General features: G+C 33.9%; 1 protein-coding gene across 1 annotated transcript in view; it reads right to left on the bottom strand.

The window, feature by feature from the left end:
* LOC124364981 (endoplasmic reticulum-Golgi intermediate compartment protein 2) overlaps nt 1–17,876 on the bottom strand; it is a 36,425-nt gene that overhangs the window by 12,362 nt on the left and 6,187 nt on the right. The window contains 4 exon segments of the mRNA XM_046820843.1: nt 1,326–1,576; nt 8,745–8,884; nt 8,886–8,962; nt 16,108–16,263. Of these exon segments, the coding sequence (XP_046676799.1) occupies nt 1,326–1,576; nt 8,745–8,884; nt 8,886–8,962; nt 16,108–16,263 (624 nt within the window).

The raw sequence follows: 17,876 nt of genomic DNA, 5'->3' as shown, positions 1-17,876 counted from the left end.
TAAGACACCTTCCCCATTCCTCTACAGCCTCAAATAAGAGAGTTAAGGTGTTTTAAGTTTAACATTTTTTCTTATGAGGATAAAATCAAGATGGCCACTAATACAGCAGAGTCTTAAGATTACTGCCAGTCGGTCCTCTGATAGAAAATATATTGTAACTTAGTATCATATGTTACAAATTTAATTTCGCACACAAGATATTCAATTTATGAAACGGTGGAGTTCTAAAGTGAAAATAAGAAAAACTTATCCTTCCGTCTAACCTAAACGAATTTATTACAGTGTCTAAAGTACTGCCCTTTATTAAGACACAGTATTTATTAGGTGAACACCAAAATCATCTCTTTTTTAAATAAGATCTCACAGAAATAGCTATCAGCAAATCTGGTTCACTGAAGGAGGACATTTTCCCTATTGATGAAGATGTGTACAGAGCTAGAAAAGAATGCGTTTGTGTTGCTCAACATGACACCTCCAAAGTTAGCATGTTAGGCAACTACAAATATCTATAATCTACTGATACCTTTCTTAGATGATATTGCTCTTTTGATTTCACAAAAACTAGTCATATAATGTGCAAGTTGGCTCTGACTTCCAGGATATCAAGTATTGCATACTTGGCCCTTAAAAAGTAAAAGTAAAAAGTAAAGAATGTCTTATTTTACCAGGCGAAGATAGGGCTAAGAAGCCCTCTCTAACACTTAACCTGGGGACCAACGGCTTAAAGGTGACTTCCGAACCACCACCAATGGCCGGGCAGGCGGGCCACTTGCAAGGACAGGATCGCTCAACGGTCATCTATCCAAGCAGCGGTCACGCTCGACGTTGCTTGATCTGGTTATCTTGCGATAACCGCCGTACCTACTACACTGCGCCATTGGCCCATTGGTATTGCATACTTGGCCCTTAGGGCTGTGGATGGATTTTTCTTAAATTGTACTGTTCATCACAGCCCAGATGGAGGATTAGTGCGATGTTGGACTGACATATATTCCGATGTATGTGTTTGTCACACTAAAAAAAAACTTTTCATTCGAAAAATTTGCAATTATCTTATCCACTTGCAAAAACTTTCAAGTGGATAAGATATAACTTAAAAGTATAATAATCTTTTTATGGTTTTTTAAGAACTCATTGTTTTTAAATTTAAAGAAAAAAATGCATAAATTGAAAATTTTCTATTTTGATCAACATTTTGTGCGACAGGCATTACTAAGGAGATTTAAAGAGAAACACAGTAAAATTTCAAAAGTATTATGATGTTGAGAAATTATTCCTGTTTAGGTTCTACACAATAGGCCTACTTATTAGTTGAGCCAACTCACTGTCTGGGGCAATTTTCTCATCACCCTCCAGCGGATGGATGATGCCAGGACTCGGGTCACCGAAGGAGAACCGGTGGATCCTGTGGGTGAAGTTGTAGTCCCTGTCGGACATGAAGGCTGACATGTGAATGTGACCTTGCGGGAGGGCGAGGGCCTGACCAGCAGTGATGTGAAAGTTGCCTGCCACCTTGTTCAGAGTGATTGTGCCGTTCAGGCGACAGGCATCTGGTGGCGTTATCGGGTTGTATTTCCTTGGACAAATTGAAAATAATATAAGAAACAGCAAGACAAAACAAACACCATATGATAAGAATAAGAATAAGAATAATTTATTCCATTGATCTGTTTACAGAAATAGGACAAGTCATTTTAAAATTACATACATTGTTAGAGCTAAAAAATTACATTAACACAAAAGTGTTGTAAAAAAGTTCACATGAAATTTAAGTAAAGTAGCAATAAATAAAAGTAATTATAGTTAGTTATAAACTAAAACTTAACATTAATATGGCAATTCATGAATTCCTCAATGCTGTAAAAAGGATTTTTCACTAGCCAATCATATAACTTTTTTTTTTAAATATTTTAAAGGAAACAAGTCTTGCATCATCAGGCAGCTTATTAAAAAAATTTATAAAATTTAATTTAAACGAGCTTTTAGTTTTAGCTAGTCTGTGAGGCAATATATCAATCTTATTCCTTCCCCTAGTGTTGTATTGATGGATCTCCTGTCTTGTATGAAAAAGATTCAAATTAGATTTTGTATACAATAAAACTTGAAAAATATAAAGATTTACTATTGTGGGAATTTGAAATTGTACAAAAAGAGGTTTGCAGTGTTCAAGTGGGTTGGCTCCTCCAATATTACGAACACAGCCTTTTTCTGTAGCACAAGAATGTCAATGACATGTGAAGAATGACCCCATACAAGTAGACCATACAATATGTGCGACTGAAAAAGCCCAAAATATGCCAATCTTATATACTCTGGACTAACAAAACTTTTGAGTTTCCAAAGTAAGTAATTTACTCTAGAGATTTTGTTACAGACAGTATCTATATGAGTTGACCAGTTTAATTTTGAGTCTACATTAATTCCTAGGAGCTTGACCGATACCAAATTGATTTCCTGTTTGAGGCTTAAAGTAATACACTGTGTTTTATCCAAATTGCAATGCTAGCTTATTTGCTGCAAACCATTCATAAGCCCTTTTCTCAGATTGTTGGGTAATTTGTGCCAAACAGTCTAAATTATGATGACTAGAAAGTAAGGTGGTATCATCCGCGTAAATCACTGAATGAGTATTGAGGTTTTTAGGAAGATCATTAATATAAACAATAAAGAAAAAAGGCCCAAGAATAGAACCCTGTGGAACACCAGTTTCCACGGTTTTCATTTGAGAGCATTTATTCCTGACACATACATATTGCAATCTATTGGAAAGATATGACTTAATAAGTCTCAAAGCACAATCACTAATACCGTAAAATGCAAGCTTATCAAGAAGAACATCAACAAGGACACTGTCAAATGCTTTACTGAGGTCACATAAAACTAATGAAGAGGAATCCTTTTTTTCAAAAGCCTCTAGGGTATGATCAATTATGTTTTAATACAGCCGAAGTTGTAGATCTTCCCTGGCGGAAGACATATTGACTATTTGAAATTAAATTATGAAACTCAAAATAGCCATCAGCTGGTTGTACATAATTGATTCAAAAATTTTAGAAAATATAGGGACAATTGAGATTGGACGATAGTTATGTACACAATTTTTGTCACCTTTCTTAAACACTGGAGTAACTTTTGACACCTTTAGTAAAGGTGAAAAAAAACCCTCATTCATGCAGTTATTTAAAATTATCGCTAGGGGTTCACTTATAAATTCAATAGTACTTTTAATAATGAAATTCGACAACCAATAATAGTCCATAGCTTTTGAATTTGAGAATTTTGACACAGCCTTTATAACATCCTCGCTGTAAAACTGTTAGCCAAACAAATGAATTTTGATCAATCATTCGTTCTCCCAGAAAGTAATCAGGACTATGGTGACTGGGGGGAATTCCTTCACTAGCTCTTTAATTGAGTTTATGAAATACTGGTTGAATTCCTCAGGATCCAAATTTACATCTTGACTGTGTGTAGGTGAGTGTTTCATTACTAATCACCTTCCAAGCAGCCCTGCATTGGTTAGGAGCTTTACTAATATACTGCTCAACCTGCAACTTTTTTTGCTAGTGTTAATTCATTCCTATACCTTTTTTTTATGTTGAATATATACATTATAAGCTGCCTGAGTTTGCTCTGACCCCCTTAAATTCAAACTTTTGTAAATTGTGAATAATGCAAGCATTTCATTTCTTGTTTTGGGCTAGTTCCGGTGTATACCACTTGACAAGTTTAGTGTTATTAGACCGTGATTTATTTGAGGTTTTTACTAAGGGTTTTTACATATGGGACTATGGAACAATAGTGCCATAAGTCAACAAATTTTTTAAAAAAACTATTAAAAAGTGTTTTTAATGTCAATTTTATTTTGTTTAAAATCATCTATCATGTCCCAATTTTCTTTCTTTAAATAATAAATAAACTGATCCAGACTTTCATCACTGTGCCTTCTAATAAAAAACCATTACTAGCTTGCAACATGTTTTGATTGTTCTGTAAGTGCTTTTGTGGAAAACAATTTTAAAAAAAAGGGGTACATGGTCTGCAAGACAATGTTCACCAAGTGTAGTAGTAAAATAGCTTTTTATTAAAATTAACAATAATATTGTCAATGCAGGAATTAAAACGTGTAGGTTGATTATTTGTAATAAAAAGATTAAATGATCTGAGAATGTTACTAAATTTAGAAAAATCCAAATTACCATTATCACTATTACCCATTTCAATATTAAAATCCCCAGCTATGAGTACCCTCTGGTTATTAATTAGTAACCTTTTGACAGCATGCTCAAAACAGTTTAAAAAATTTGTTAATATCTCCATTTGGAGATCTACGAGGGCTGTTTTTTTTTTTTCAAGTTCCGTTTGTTTCTCCAAATAACCAGCGTAGTGGCGGGAGGCGGGGGCTGCGTGTTGTGTAATTGCGCCGCTCCCCCACTACAACCAACGCCGTTGCCGCTCCAATCCATCAGTCGTAGCCGAGCTACGGGCGAGTAAAGATGGCCGCTACGATCAATTCTCCCGCCAGTTGTGAGTTGCGAAGTGTGATTCGTTTCCTTCAAGCTGAAGGATGTAGTGCTGCTGAAATCCATCGCAGAATGAGTGTTGTGTATGGTGAACACTGTATGAGTGATAGCGCGATAAGAAAATGGTGTAGGCTATTTGCTGAAGGTCGAACAGACGTCCATGACGAAGGCGGTCAAGGACGCAAGTCGGTCGCTACTGCAAGTTTGGTTGAACGAGTTGACCAAGCGATCCGGGAGAAACGGAGGTTTACAATTGATGAACTTTCTACCGAATTTCCAGCCATTTCAAGGTCTTCCTTGTACAAGATTGTGACCACCGAGCTAGGGTACCGAAAATTGTGGGCCCCGTTGGGTACCCAAAATGTTGAGTGAGGATCACAAAACGAAAGCGAATGGCGTCAGCCCTAACTTTTCTGACGCGATATGACAACGAGAAAGACAGTTTTTTAATGTCTATTGTCTAAAGTCTATTGTCTAAAGTCTAAGTGGGTCCTGTATGAAAATCCAGAAACCAAGGAACAATCAAAGCAATGGATGCACACTCACTTCCCTAGCAAGCCCAAAAAATTCAAGCAGACTTTGACCAAAAGGAAAACAATGGCTACAGTGTTTTGGGACCAAAAAGGTGTGCTTCTGGTTGAGTTCATGCAACAGGGAACAACGATAACAAAGGAATCATACTGTGAGACTCTACATCGCCTCCGGAGAGCAATACAAAAACAAACGGAGAGGAATGCTGTCATCCGGCGTGGTCCTGATCCACGATAATGCACGACCGCATAGTGCCAATGTCACAAAACAACTTCTGCAAAGTTCAAATGGGAAGTTTTCGACCATCCATCCGCCGTATAGTCCTGACTTGGCGCCCAGTGACTATCACCTCTTTCGAGAAATGAAGGCGTGGTTAGGTGGACGACGCTTCGCTGACAACGAAGAGCTTTCAAGCAACTGTAAGGGTCTAACCTGAGCTCACTGGCGGCAGACTTCTTCGAGGAGGGTATAGGAAAGCTTGTCTCTCGCTACGACAAGTGCCTCAACATTTTTGGTGACTACGTAGAAAAATAAGTAAGAAATTACGAATCTTTTTGGTAATAAAATCATCTTTTTATCTCAATGTGTTTATTATTTATGGCCTATCGGAACTTGAAAAAAAAACAGCCCTCGTATAAATGCTCACAATCAAAATATTTTCTTGTATTAATTTTATACAACATATTTCAAAATCTAACTCAAAATTAAATTTAGATACATCAACAACAGAAAATTGTATTGTATTTTTAACATAAATACCAACTCCAACCATTTTTTCCTAGTTTTTCTACAGACTACGCTGGCTGGAGTAAAATTCTCTGGTACAAATAGATCTACTTGATTTTGTTTCAGCCAGTGTTCTGATATACAAATTAAGTTTATATTCTTTTCTTTACATATACTTTCTAACTGCAATATTTGTTTCTTAAACAACATACATTTACTTGCATTAGTCTAAAAAAAATTGTTGAACCTTTGTTACAATTTTCTGAGACACTCGTAACTTTTTCACTAGCTACATCAAACTGGGAGGAGCATATAGGTAATTGTGGATTTTGTTTGCAGAGGGGAACAACATTATGATTAATCAAAGCTGGTGGTGGAAGAGGGGGAAAATCTTCAAGAGATGTCAAAGAGGCCGACAGTGTTTGATTATGAATTAAAATATCAGCTGAGAGATCATCCGTTGCCGCAAACAGAACTTTTGGCTCACCCCCAATGTCTGTTGTTTGGTCTAGACTTTGATGAGTAGTACTGCTGGCATTCTGACTTGCACTAATAGGATCTATAAATGTCTGTTCATCTGACGTTTTTTTAATATCAGTCTTTTTCAGATGTTCGGTTATTATATGTGCAAGATGGTGTTTTCCTGATAAATTAAAATGGAGTCCATGTTTCGTATGATGAATGTCTCTGCATTGATCTCAAATCAATAAAAGAACCTGCATTTAAACCGTCTGAAATAAGTTTAAGGTTATTGTTTAATTTCCTGATTGTATCGTTCAGAAATGGTTTATCAAACCTAAAAGGGATGCTTATTAAACTTAAATTTGTAATCTGTGTAACTTTACTGAAGATTTCATAATCAAAACTATTGGGTTTGTTGGATGAATTACCAATGTCATCAATGTTGTTAGTTCCAGCCAAAAATATAGCCTGGTCATTGAAAGTGAAATCTTCTGTCAGTTCTAGGAGATTTTTTGCAACATAATTAAATGGTGCTCCAGAACTACTCACTACTGTTACCTTGTATTCACAACCAAGTTTATTTTGTAAAATATGTCCCAAAAATCTTCCATGACTGTCCGCCACCAACATTACTCTTTTCTCCATTTTATTTTGATCAACTTTTTGTGTCTTCATCACCTTGTTATTTTGAATTTTACTTTTAGTTCTGTGTCGAGTTTTTAGAAGGTCCAGTAAGTGATATTGAAATGGGGGCTTTTAAATTGTCGATAGAGTGGATATTTTCAACACACTCCAGAGGTTGGAAGCTATTATTACGGGGAATTGAAAAACTAGGTGGCAGAATTTTTTTTTTAGTTGTCTTTTTCTGTGTTTTGGAAGATTCTTTAACTGATGGGGAAGATGTCTTAAAATATTCCATAGATTTATGTTCACTTTTTTTGCAATTTTATTATCTCTTCTTCTCTTTGGAGTATTAGTGATTGAAGATATGAATTTTCATTTAATAACCTTTTTATTTCAACATTAGCGTCAACTAAATCCTTATTTATTGTATTTATTACTAAATTAAGACTTTCTATTGATTCTGTTAGAGTTTTATTAATTTCATTATTTATTTTAAGGTCATCTTCTTCTAGGGATGCAATAGTACTAAAACCGTGTTGTCCATTTTGAATATTTGAGTTAGACGAGCAAACTTCACAAATCCATTCTGATTTGTGTTCACTTATTTTATTGAGTTCATAATTATTCACACCAATACATTTTATGTGATGCCACAATGAACAGCTACCACGACAAAGAATAGATGGAGACGTTTTTTGTAATGTTTTTCATACATATTCCACAGGGATGTTTTACTATTTTTTCTTTTCATTGTGTTGATAAAAAAATAAAAACTCTCTAGTTGTGTATAAGTGGCAAATGACAAGTCTATAGGAATAATGTATTTAGTTAAACAAATATTAGTATGAATAAAGTCACAATAAATATAAAAATAATAACAATAATAAAATTTAAACAATATAATAATAGTTTTAAAAATTTTAATATTATTTACTCATGAAAACACACTTATTATTAGTCTGCTTATTTACAATCAAGCAACAGAGAGCTTGACAGTTGAGAGATAAGGATGATCTAGTTGTCCCATAACTCAACAGCAGTACAAAGGTCAAGATTCCTGCCAGCCAGGCCCTCCTTATCAATATCGCTGATAAAGATCCCCCTTATCTCTAAGCAATAATCTTGTTCTTATTGAAAATTAAAATAGTTTTCTATGATAAACTTCTCCACTGTTATTATTTTTGTTAAAAATGTCACCTGAATACCAAACCAAGCCGACTTTCTTCACAGATTGGTGTAAAAAACTTATATACTTTCTTAAAAAAACCACATAAATTTTTAACTAAAACACACAGGAGCAAACTTTAAAGTGTAATCACTGTGGGTCTATCCCCCACTCACCATTCCACTAATACAGACTAAGATGAGTCATAACTAATGGTTAATTAATGCCAGGCTGCATTGTAAAGAAAAAAATAAGTATGAAATAAGGTTCTTTAATACTATATAGGTTTACATTTTTATTGGCAAATACAATATTTCACTACAATTTACATGTACTTCCAATATTAATCTGTTTATAAAGCTATAACCAACAATATATAAATTTTATTTTTCAAACATAATTTCTGTATAATTTTAGTCCATTTAATGTTGACTGTTTTAATTTTAATTTTAACTGTTTTAATTGTAACCTTTTAGCAACTGTAATAATTGCATTTTAAACTTTTTCTATTTCCTGTTGATAAATCTCGTATTTTCTGTTATATATTCTTGTTTTTTTTCTCTAATTTGGTAAGAATATGAATTAAATCTTTACACTACTCTTGTATATATGTGTATATGCCAAGTGAATAAAGCTGTTTTGAATTGAATTGACTACTGAGATACATAACAGCCTAACGTATTTAGTTAGTTCTGTATTATAACATATAATACCTTTTCGGCAACCTTCCGTACATGTTGGTCTCCCCAGACTTCCACAGAAGGTCCTGGATCGCATGAAACTCCTCCCGGAGGTATGAGTTCATGTATCTCATACTATCAAAATATTTTCTCTGGTCTGAGGACAGTTCAAAACCAGGTATCCTCCTCTTCTAAACTGCCAAAAGACGACACCGACTGGCCCGTAGAGTCCATTATATCAGCTCCTACATCTGTGAGACAATTCTAAATTTTAAATAACAATTCCTAGAACATGTCTTCAACAGAGATACATTAAGAAAAGCGAATTACAATTTTAGTAATTATTATCAAAAAGTAATGCACTATGCTGATTTTAAATTGGTTTTCATACAATAATTATGAAAATGTTTAAACAGATAAGAATACTTTTAAGTAGATTTTTTATGCTAATCAGTCTATTGCAATTGTCCTCATGGTAGAACTTACCAAAAATCTCTGCATAACTTCACTGAACATAACTCCTTTAGCCCAAAAGCACCCTTCGTTCCAAAGTTTATAAATATCTATATCTATATTATATATAACACAGCTTGTGGAAATAATAACTGTCCCAAAAAAAACCCAAAAAAGTTTAAGCCTGGTACAAAATTTGAGCATATATATCTCGGCTTAGGTCATTGGCCAGCTTGGTACACCAATTTACATCAATATGGGGGCCATTAAGACTTTAAAATAATTCACAATTCCATTTTTTATGAACCTAGAAAAACAAAAATTAAAAGTGTTCTGAAATGATTGTAAGATTACTATGCAAGTTGTAATTAACAATTTTGTTGCACTTCGGAATGGTTTATCAAGATTCTGAGTACATGTAAATTCCATGAGAATAAGTTAATCATATTTCAGTTGTCAAAAAATTTACCTACTTCTTCTGGATGATCCGAAGGAACTATTTTACGATTGAGACTCTTATATTACATAAAACATACCAACAACATTCAGTCAGATAATCTGTTTGTAATTTTTTTATTTATTTATTTTTATTTTATTTTATTTATAAACAATTGTTTTACATAGTCTTGGCCTCACCAAGTTCAACAAAACTTGTCGGTGAGGACCACTTGAAAAAGTATATAGAATACATTGATACAAATATTCAACTTTTAACTTTCTTTTAATTTACTAAACTATAAACTCAAATTCGGCGGTTTAGGGCAAGCACTAGCTTAGATATCTTGGTATGTGTGGTAAATTGATTGATCGAAACAGTACATTTTTTTAAAATAAAACTTAATAGTAATAGTTAAAATCAAACGCATATTTGAGTCCCTAAAAATCCTAATTAATTTTTCCCTCAGCAACGACGAATGGCAACCCTGTCATCAGGAAATCTGACTTTTCAATAAAATAAGAGACATTTGGAAAGAAGTTTCTTTGGTAAATAAGAAAATATTCAATCTCTTTTCAGCTAAGTTAATATAAAAATTTCAAAAATTAACTTACAAGTTATTTTTGTACATACTTACCACTACAATTATCTTGTTACCCTACCATAGTTTGAATAATAATATTACAATTATCCTACTACTTATCACAGCTGGTTACAATCTAAAGTCTCCATTGTTTGCTGTTGCACTATCAATCATAATGTTATATTCACATACAGAAAACGGTGCACGATCAATCCCCATGAATTGCATATTAAAATGAATCAAACAGTACCATGGACTACACAGTTGGTGGATGAGTTGATTGAGTTGTTTAAAGTCTAGTTACTAGCACAAAAATTGTGCAATCATTTTCACAACATATACTGGATGCAGCTATAGTGCCACTAAGATTGTGTTTACACCCCTACTTATTTAACAACCACATGTCAAGGAATTTAATTTCTTTAACCACCCTAATATTACTATATTAAAAATTGAAATTACAGTATCACAAAATTATTCTCCTATTTTTTTCCAAGAACTTCGAGAAATGTAATTGTAATTGCTACTGCTATGGCTTGCCTGTCAGCTACATATTTTTTTACGTTGCTTATTATAATTGGCATTTTATTAAATACCACATACCACAAATACCAGCAGCATCATAAAACTTTTACAACAAAAATGTATGTATACTAATTGAATTAATAATCGGCCAACTAGATATACAAGGACTATCCAGAAAGTATATTACGTTTTGATATAAACAAAAAACAAAGTACAAAAAAAATATTTTATTATATACATTAGAAAGTAACACTAGAATACTATTTTTCAACATAATCACCATACACATTTAGGGACTTATAGTGGTGGACTAGTTTTAAAATTCCATTGTTATAAAATTCTGTCGTCTGAGACTTCAACCCGGTAATTCCACCATCTCGCGGTTCCACACTGCGTTACAAGCCAGGTCTTCATGCGGGAAACAGGTAGTAGTCACTGGGAGCAATGTCTGGCAGCGGATGTGGAAACACCTCTCACTTAAAAGCATCCAGGACTTCTTGAATCCGATTACCTGTGTGTGATCGGGCGTTGTAATGGAAAAACAAAATGTACGGTAACCTAACTTCTGCGTAACAATTTCATGAAACAAACTCCTTGAAATTTGAGGAAAACTAAGTGATAGTCTTGTTATTGTGAATCGGAGGGGCTTCTTTAATCTTCTCATCGACTTTGAAAACATTATCATAGTTCACAATGCTTGGCCGTCCACTTCGTTCGTCATCACAAACATTAGTTCGGCCATCTTTAAACCTAATACGCCACTGACGCACTCCACCTCCAGTAGTCACATCGTTCCCATAAACTTCACAGAGTTGGCGATAAATCTCAATTGGTTTATTGTGCTTAGCCAACAAAAACCACATTACAAACCACACTTCACAACTTATGGGATTTTCAATTGTGTCACACATTTTAAACTGCTATTGTAAAACAACAAGGAGCAACAGTAACCTCTCACTAGCACATCTGAATAGCCACTGAACAGAGAAACGCCCTGACAATAAAAGTTCTTATACTTTCTGTATAGCCTTCATACAATGAACTATATTATACACCCAGTCTTTTGCTATATCATCATCATCATCATCATCATCGTCAGACGTTTCCGTTCTCATCACGGGTCGTCGTACACAGCCTCCTCCACTTTAGTCTATCGTTCCAGGTCTCCTCTTCATCCACCTGTATTTTCTGTAGTCCCCTTCTCTCTATGTCTTTCCACACTTGGTCCTCCCATCTTCCTCTCGGTCTTCCTCTTGGTCTTCTTCCTCCTTCTCCAGTGCTATTCTAGGCATTCTATTATCTCCCATCCTCTTCACATGCCCCATCCACTGTATTCTTCTTCCTTCCATTGTCTCTTGCAGTGAAACTACCTTCAATCTTTCTCTAGTTATTTCGTTCCTTATTCTATCTCTTCTTGTAGTCTTCTCTATCCCTCTTAAAAATCTCATTTCTGCAGCTTGCAATCTGCTTAAATCATTTTTTAGTCCACGTCCACGTCTCTGCTCCATATAATAAAATTGGTTGGAAATAAGATTTATACATCAATACTTTTGATTCTTTCCTAATGTTCCAACTCCACACAATCTTCTTTACCATATTGAAAAACTTTCCACTCTTCCATATTCTGTTTCCTATCTCTTCTCTTATTGTGCCCCTATCTGTTATGATACTTCCTAAATAACAGAATTCCTTCACCTTTTCAAGTCTTTTTCCTTCAACTAACACGTCTTTGTTATTTCCATCCCTTCTCTCTACTTTCATTACTTTACATTTTTTGTATGTTCATCTCTAAACCATATTTCTTCGCCACTTTTGCCCATTTGTTTAACTCTCGTTCTAACTCTTCTTCCCTATTTTCCCATATCATTATGTCATCCGCATATGCTATTGTCTTAAGTTCTTCTGCTCCTCTGTTTCCTTGTACTTCTAGAATAATTTCATCCATTATAATATTGAAAAGGAAAGGTGACAATATGCTTCCCTGCCTTACTCCTCTCTCTGTTTTAAAAGTATCTGTATATTTTTCTTCAATTCTTACCCTGTTTTTTACATATGCCGTACAGGTTCTTTATTCTTTCTACTATTCCCTCACGCAATCCTCTCTTTCTCATACTCTCCCATATCCTTTCTCTCAGTACCTATCATATGCCTTCTGTAGGTCTATAAACGCTACCATTGTATCTTTTCCGTATTCCCACCTCTTTTCTAACACTTTTGCTATATAGTTTTCATAAATTGATACCAAAATACTGCTGGATCACTATTGGTTAGTAAATATTCTATTTTAAATTTTCAGCTTCCATCTGAAATTACAATTACTCAATTATATCTGTTGCTTTCAAAATAGTTAGATATTTTTTAGTTAGATACTGTTTTTATTGTTAATTTCTTGGAGGAATGGTAAAATTAGGAATGCTTTATGGAATGATATCAAATAGGACTGATACTGTTTAAAAGAGAATAAGAGTCAGATGTTTGAAAGATATGAAGTACAGAAAACAATAGTGAGTAGCGAGTAATTTGTAAAGCGATTAGTAACGTTGAAACATTATAATTCACTATTATCATCACAACGTTCACTTGGTAATACAGAAGATATACCGTTTTATTGAGGAAGCTACTGATAAAAGTAACAGCCACATTACAATGGAGCATACAATGTGTTTCGAGCAATAAATATAGCTCTCAAACATTATACAACTGGATAACATTAGTAATACTGCTATAAAACAAATCAAATTTAGCACGACTACAGACAAAAAAATGTTGTTATAAAAGACATTTAAGTTGCATCCATTCAAGATAAATTACATTGCTGAGGCACAGGAAAAAATGTAGTTCTAAGTGCTGAACTCGGTATGGGCCAAGTTAATAAAACTGATAGACCTATCTACAATTTCACAAGCATCTAAGCAATTCACCAACATTTTACACAAAACCTTTACATTTTTCACTCAATTTCATTGAGAAACATTCATAATATTTATTTATAAACAATAAAAATTATAAGTCAAAGATATGCTAATAATTAGCAAAAAATACACTAGAACTGACAATAGCATAATAAAAACCGAGAATCAACATGGAACCAGACAAAACATTATTTTCCAATACTAGCTGAATCAGTAATTTTTTCAACAGGACACAAAATTAAATATTCATTTATCATACCTAAAAACTATACTGTTAGTTAGAGCAGTAGTTCTTATTTGTTTCAATTTTATTGTTACCACTTTCAGACATTGATAAAGTAAAACAATAAAAGTTAATGAAGGTATTTTCAACCTATTAGGCATTTTGGTATTTTAAAAAGCATCGAATTTTAAAACTATTATTGTATAAATACTTATTTGCTTACTGCCTTTAGGGGCAATGATTCTGAAAGCCAAGAATGCTTTCTCCCAGTAATAACACTGTGGTGTATCTTATTTATTTTTAGGATTTTGGGTGTGTTAGGTGGAATCCCCTGATCCCCAATCATGCTAAAAACCTGTCCCTACATAATTTAATTTAAAAAACCAATTCTCCCCCCCCCCATAATTTTCCGGCTGCTATTCCCTGTCTACTAATTAACTTATTCCATAACAATGATCAAATCTATTATCCAAAAATTAAGTGAAGATTTGCAGTATTCCTCGCCTCCGGAACGGTACACCTCACCAGTCAGTCACTCACTCCCTCAGCACATACTATGTCCAGTCAATAATAATATGTTCCAAATTAATAAATTATGGAAGTTGAAGCAATTTTTAATTGAATAAGCGATTTACTCTTTGAGTAAGTTTTTTGCAGCAAACTGTAGAAAATAAGTTAAACTTAATGACCTAAATAGGAAATCTTACAAGGTATTTAGTATATACCATGTAAACACTAAATTAATTAAATTAATATAAGAATTTTAATGTATTGCTTATACTTGTGGCACTATTCAATTGTACTACAAGCACAGATTATGAATAGAGATTTTTTAAATTGAACTGAGAAGATCACTTAAAGCCAGTTGCAGGGTTAAAATTAAAACTTATCCTGAGTAAATATTTTATACAGATTTAAATTAATCTTTTGTAAGCAATGATTTAAAGTGTTTATTTAAATAAAGTACATATGATGTAGAATGTGGTTACTTATCAGTAAAATATAAATAGTATTTTAAATAAAATTAGTCCTTGAATACTGCACGAGAGTTCGTGCAGAGAGGCGAAAATGGTGATGATTTTAGAGACAATTGGGCAAGAGAAGAAGGTGTCAAGGAACCCACAAGTGGTCGCTTCAGCTGCCTGCATTTTGGCAGCCAAATACTGGTTTTGGTGGCAGTTTATGTCATCGGCACCTCAGCAAGACCTCAAGAGCCAATCATAACCCCAGAAAAACAGTACGAGGCTGCTCAGAAAGCGAAGTACGATTTCTCAGCTATTGTCGATGGTGAAGTGAATGATTTGACACAGTATCGTCAAGAAACACGAAATGGACTCGGTGTGCTAGGTTCCTACGGTTATAGTGATGGTTATCTGAAACGAAAAGTGACTTATCAAGCTGATGAGAACGGTTTCAGAATTTTTAGTGACGAGTTGGAGCCGTTGTCTGGTCCCAATGCCAAGCCCAAGGGAATTGTCTCAGTCAACACTCAATACGACGGAATTGGGATTGAATACAAAGTCAAACATATCCTGCCAGAGACAGTGCCCACTCAGGATATCTGCGTCCCCGGCCATGATAGTCTCGGGAATCACTATCATTTTGAGACAAACTGAACATTTTATTTTGCTTGTGAACATTTTTTAATTATAAAATGGCTTCAATGATAAACTTTTTGAAATATCCCCTCAGAACTTTTAACAAGTCTGGTGTTGTTATTGAAAAGCACATAAGAAGGTTCTCCGTAAATTCCTCTCAGCTGGCAGCCTACGAAGCGGACGGGAAAACTACAGTTAATATTCTGAATAGTGAGGAGGGTGCTTCTATGATGATCAATAGTTACAGTCTACTACGGTTTCGTCTCAACAACGGTATTTTCGTAGTGGGTCCGGTAGCCATGTTCCCTCGTACGGTGCTCAGTTGGAATGTGAAAGATGACTACGATGTAAACGAAAAGAGCTTGTCTTTGTTTCTCCATCTGGCACCGAAGTTGGATGTGCTGGTCATCGGCCTCAGTGACGCGAGGAATCAACAACTCCTAATGCTTACACTTCAATGTATGTACATATTTTCTGAATGTAGAATTTCTTTGTTACGAAAGCTATTTTTAATCCATAAAAATACACAACTCTAGTCATATATTATAACATGTTTTTATTTGTATTACAGATTTGAAAATTCAAATACCAATTTTCTTTCAATTATGTTTATACATTTTAAACAAGTAACGGTATCAGAATTGAACTGACTATGACAACACTTACGGACACAAGGCATGGCGACTGTGAGATCAACATTGATTTTCACTTTAGCATCATAGTCCGTGTCAGGAGCAAACTTGAAGATAAATCTACTCTGCAGATAGTACGAGACCTCCGAGTATATCAGCCATGAAATCAGCCCACATGTAAGTATAGAAACTGAAAAAAACACATGTTTTTTTATAGAACTACACAACTATAACTTCATTTTAAAGTTTTGCACCCACAACCCGCAGAAGCCTCTCTTACAATTACTAGACCAGACATAGGTTGAATAACCTAAAGTCGATTAAATCGAAAATTGTAAAAAAAAAAAAAAAAAAAAAAAAAACAATAAAAACGGTTAAAATTCATTGTAGTAATTTAATTTATTATATACAATTACAATATCAATTATTATAAGCAAATGTAGTATAATAATAATCATTTACTCCCAAACATCATGTCATTCATTGCTCCTAGCACTGCAAGTTGTAAAAAACACTAACATGTTTAAAATCAGAGACATGGGTGAATTGTCTGTTTTTTATGATGGTCTGTTGTTACTGTGGTGGAAGTTAAACAAAATATAAGAGCCAAACAACAATATCATTAGTAAAACAAATGTGTATTATAATTTGTTAAACTGAACCCTTAGATCAATTTATCTCCTGGATATACTAAGCCACCTGACCACCTGATGAAGTATTCGGAAGAAAATGCATTGTACAATCAGTTCATTGATTAATTCTACATAAATTAGCAACCATATAGATTTTTTTTACATTTGCTATAACATCACAGATAGCCCGCAAAATTTAAATAGAGTGAGTGGCCTTTCCTGGCACATAACAGTGGTGTATGAGGACAAGCAGAATAAGGCTTAAAAGTGGGCAGTATATCCTTAAAAGAAAAAAAAGAAGAGCAATAATATTTTTATCCCTATTTTTTACTTTGGACTTTGATCAATGTAACCCTCAGTAGATAATTTTTTGTTTAACCCTCTCCTGTACAAGAGGCCCAAATCTACTCGCTGGCCAAATGCCGCCTCCCGTATAAGTGATCCGAATCAGCCCACTATTCATAAATACATAATAAATTAGTTCCTTGACAAGTGCTGCACTCTAGGTGTGATGCTGGGAACTATTTCGATTAGTTGGCAGATAAAAGAACATTTCCCTGTTCTTTTTTAAATTTTTCTCTTGCTTGTTTACGTTTTTACCGTGGTTATTTACCATTATATTTTACTATCGTCATGAACATGGTGAGTTCAAGTCGTAAAATTGGTTGCAGAGAAATAGATCATGAATTAGACAGCTTTGACATGAGTCAATATTATAAATATGCTGTTTTAAAATGATCTTACTAAGTTGTATTCTTGCAACTTTAACATTAAAAATAAAAGGGTTATTTCACAATTGGAGACGAAAAAACTAAAACTATTTTATTTATCACCTTAATAAATGCTTTTAAAAACGTATCGTGGTACTTTAGTCAGCGTTAGTTTTGAAGATATGTTTCTAAGCTTTAAAACAGTATTAAAAACATAATTTTAGCTTAAAACACAACTTTTGTATGAAGTAAAAAAGTTAATCACTATGTTTTTTGGTTTAGCGGCTGGATGAATACTTACTTACTTATAATAGGTCTCCTTATGGGCTCATCGCACTACTTAATGCGTACGGAAGAGAGTTAAAGTTTGTTTTCAGTATGGTATGTTTGTCAAGATTTAACAAGACTTTTTCCAATAATTTAAAAAGAAACAAAATTAGTAACACTACGTTTTGAGATCT

The sequence above is a fragment of the Homalodisca vitripennis genome, chromosome 6 (genome assembly GCF_021130785.1).
Source record: "Homalodisca vitripennis isolate AUS2020 chromosome 6, UT_GWSS_2.1, whole genome shotgun sequence".
Lineage (NCBI taxonomy): Eukaryota > Metazoa > Arthropoda > Insecta > Hemiptera > Cicadellidae > Homalodisca > Homalodisca vitripennis.
The sequence above is the reverse complement of the archived record's forward strand: the minus strand, read 5'-3'. Positions and strand labels throughout refer to the sequence as shown.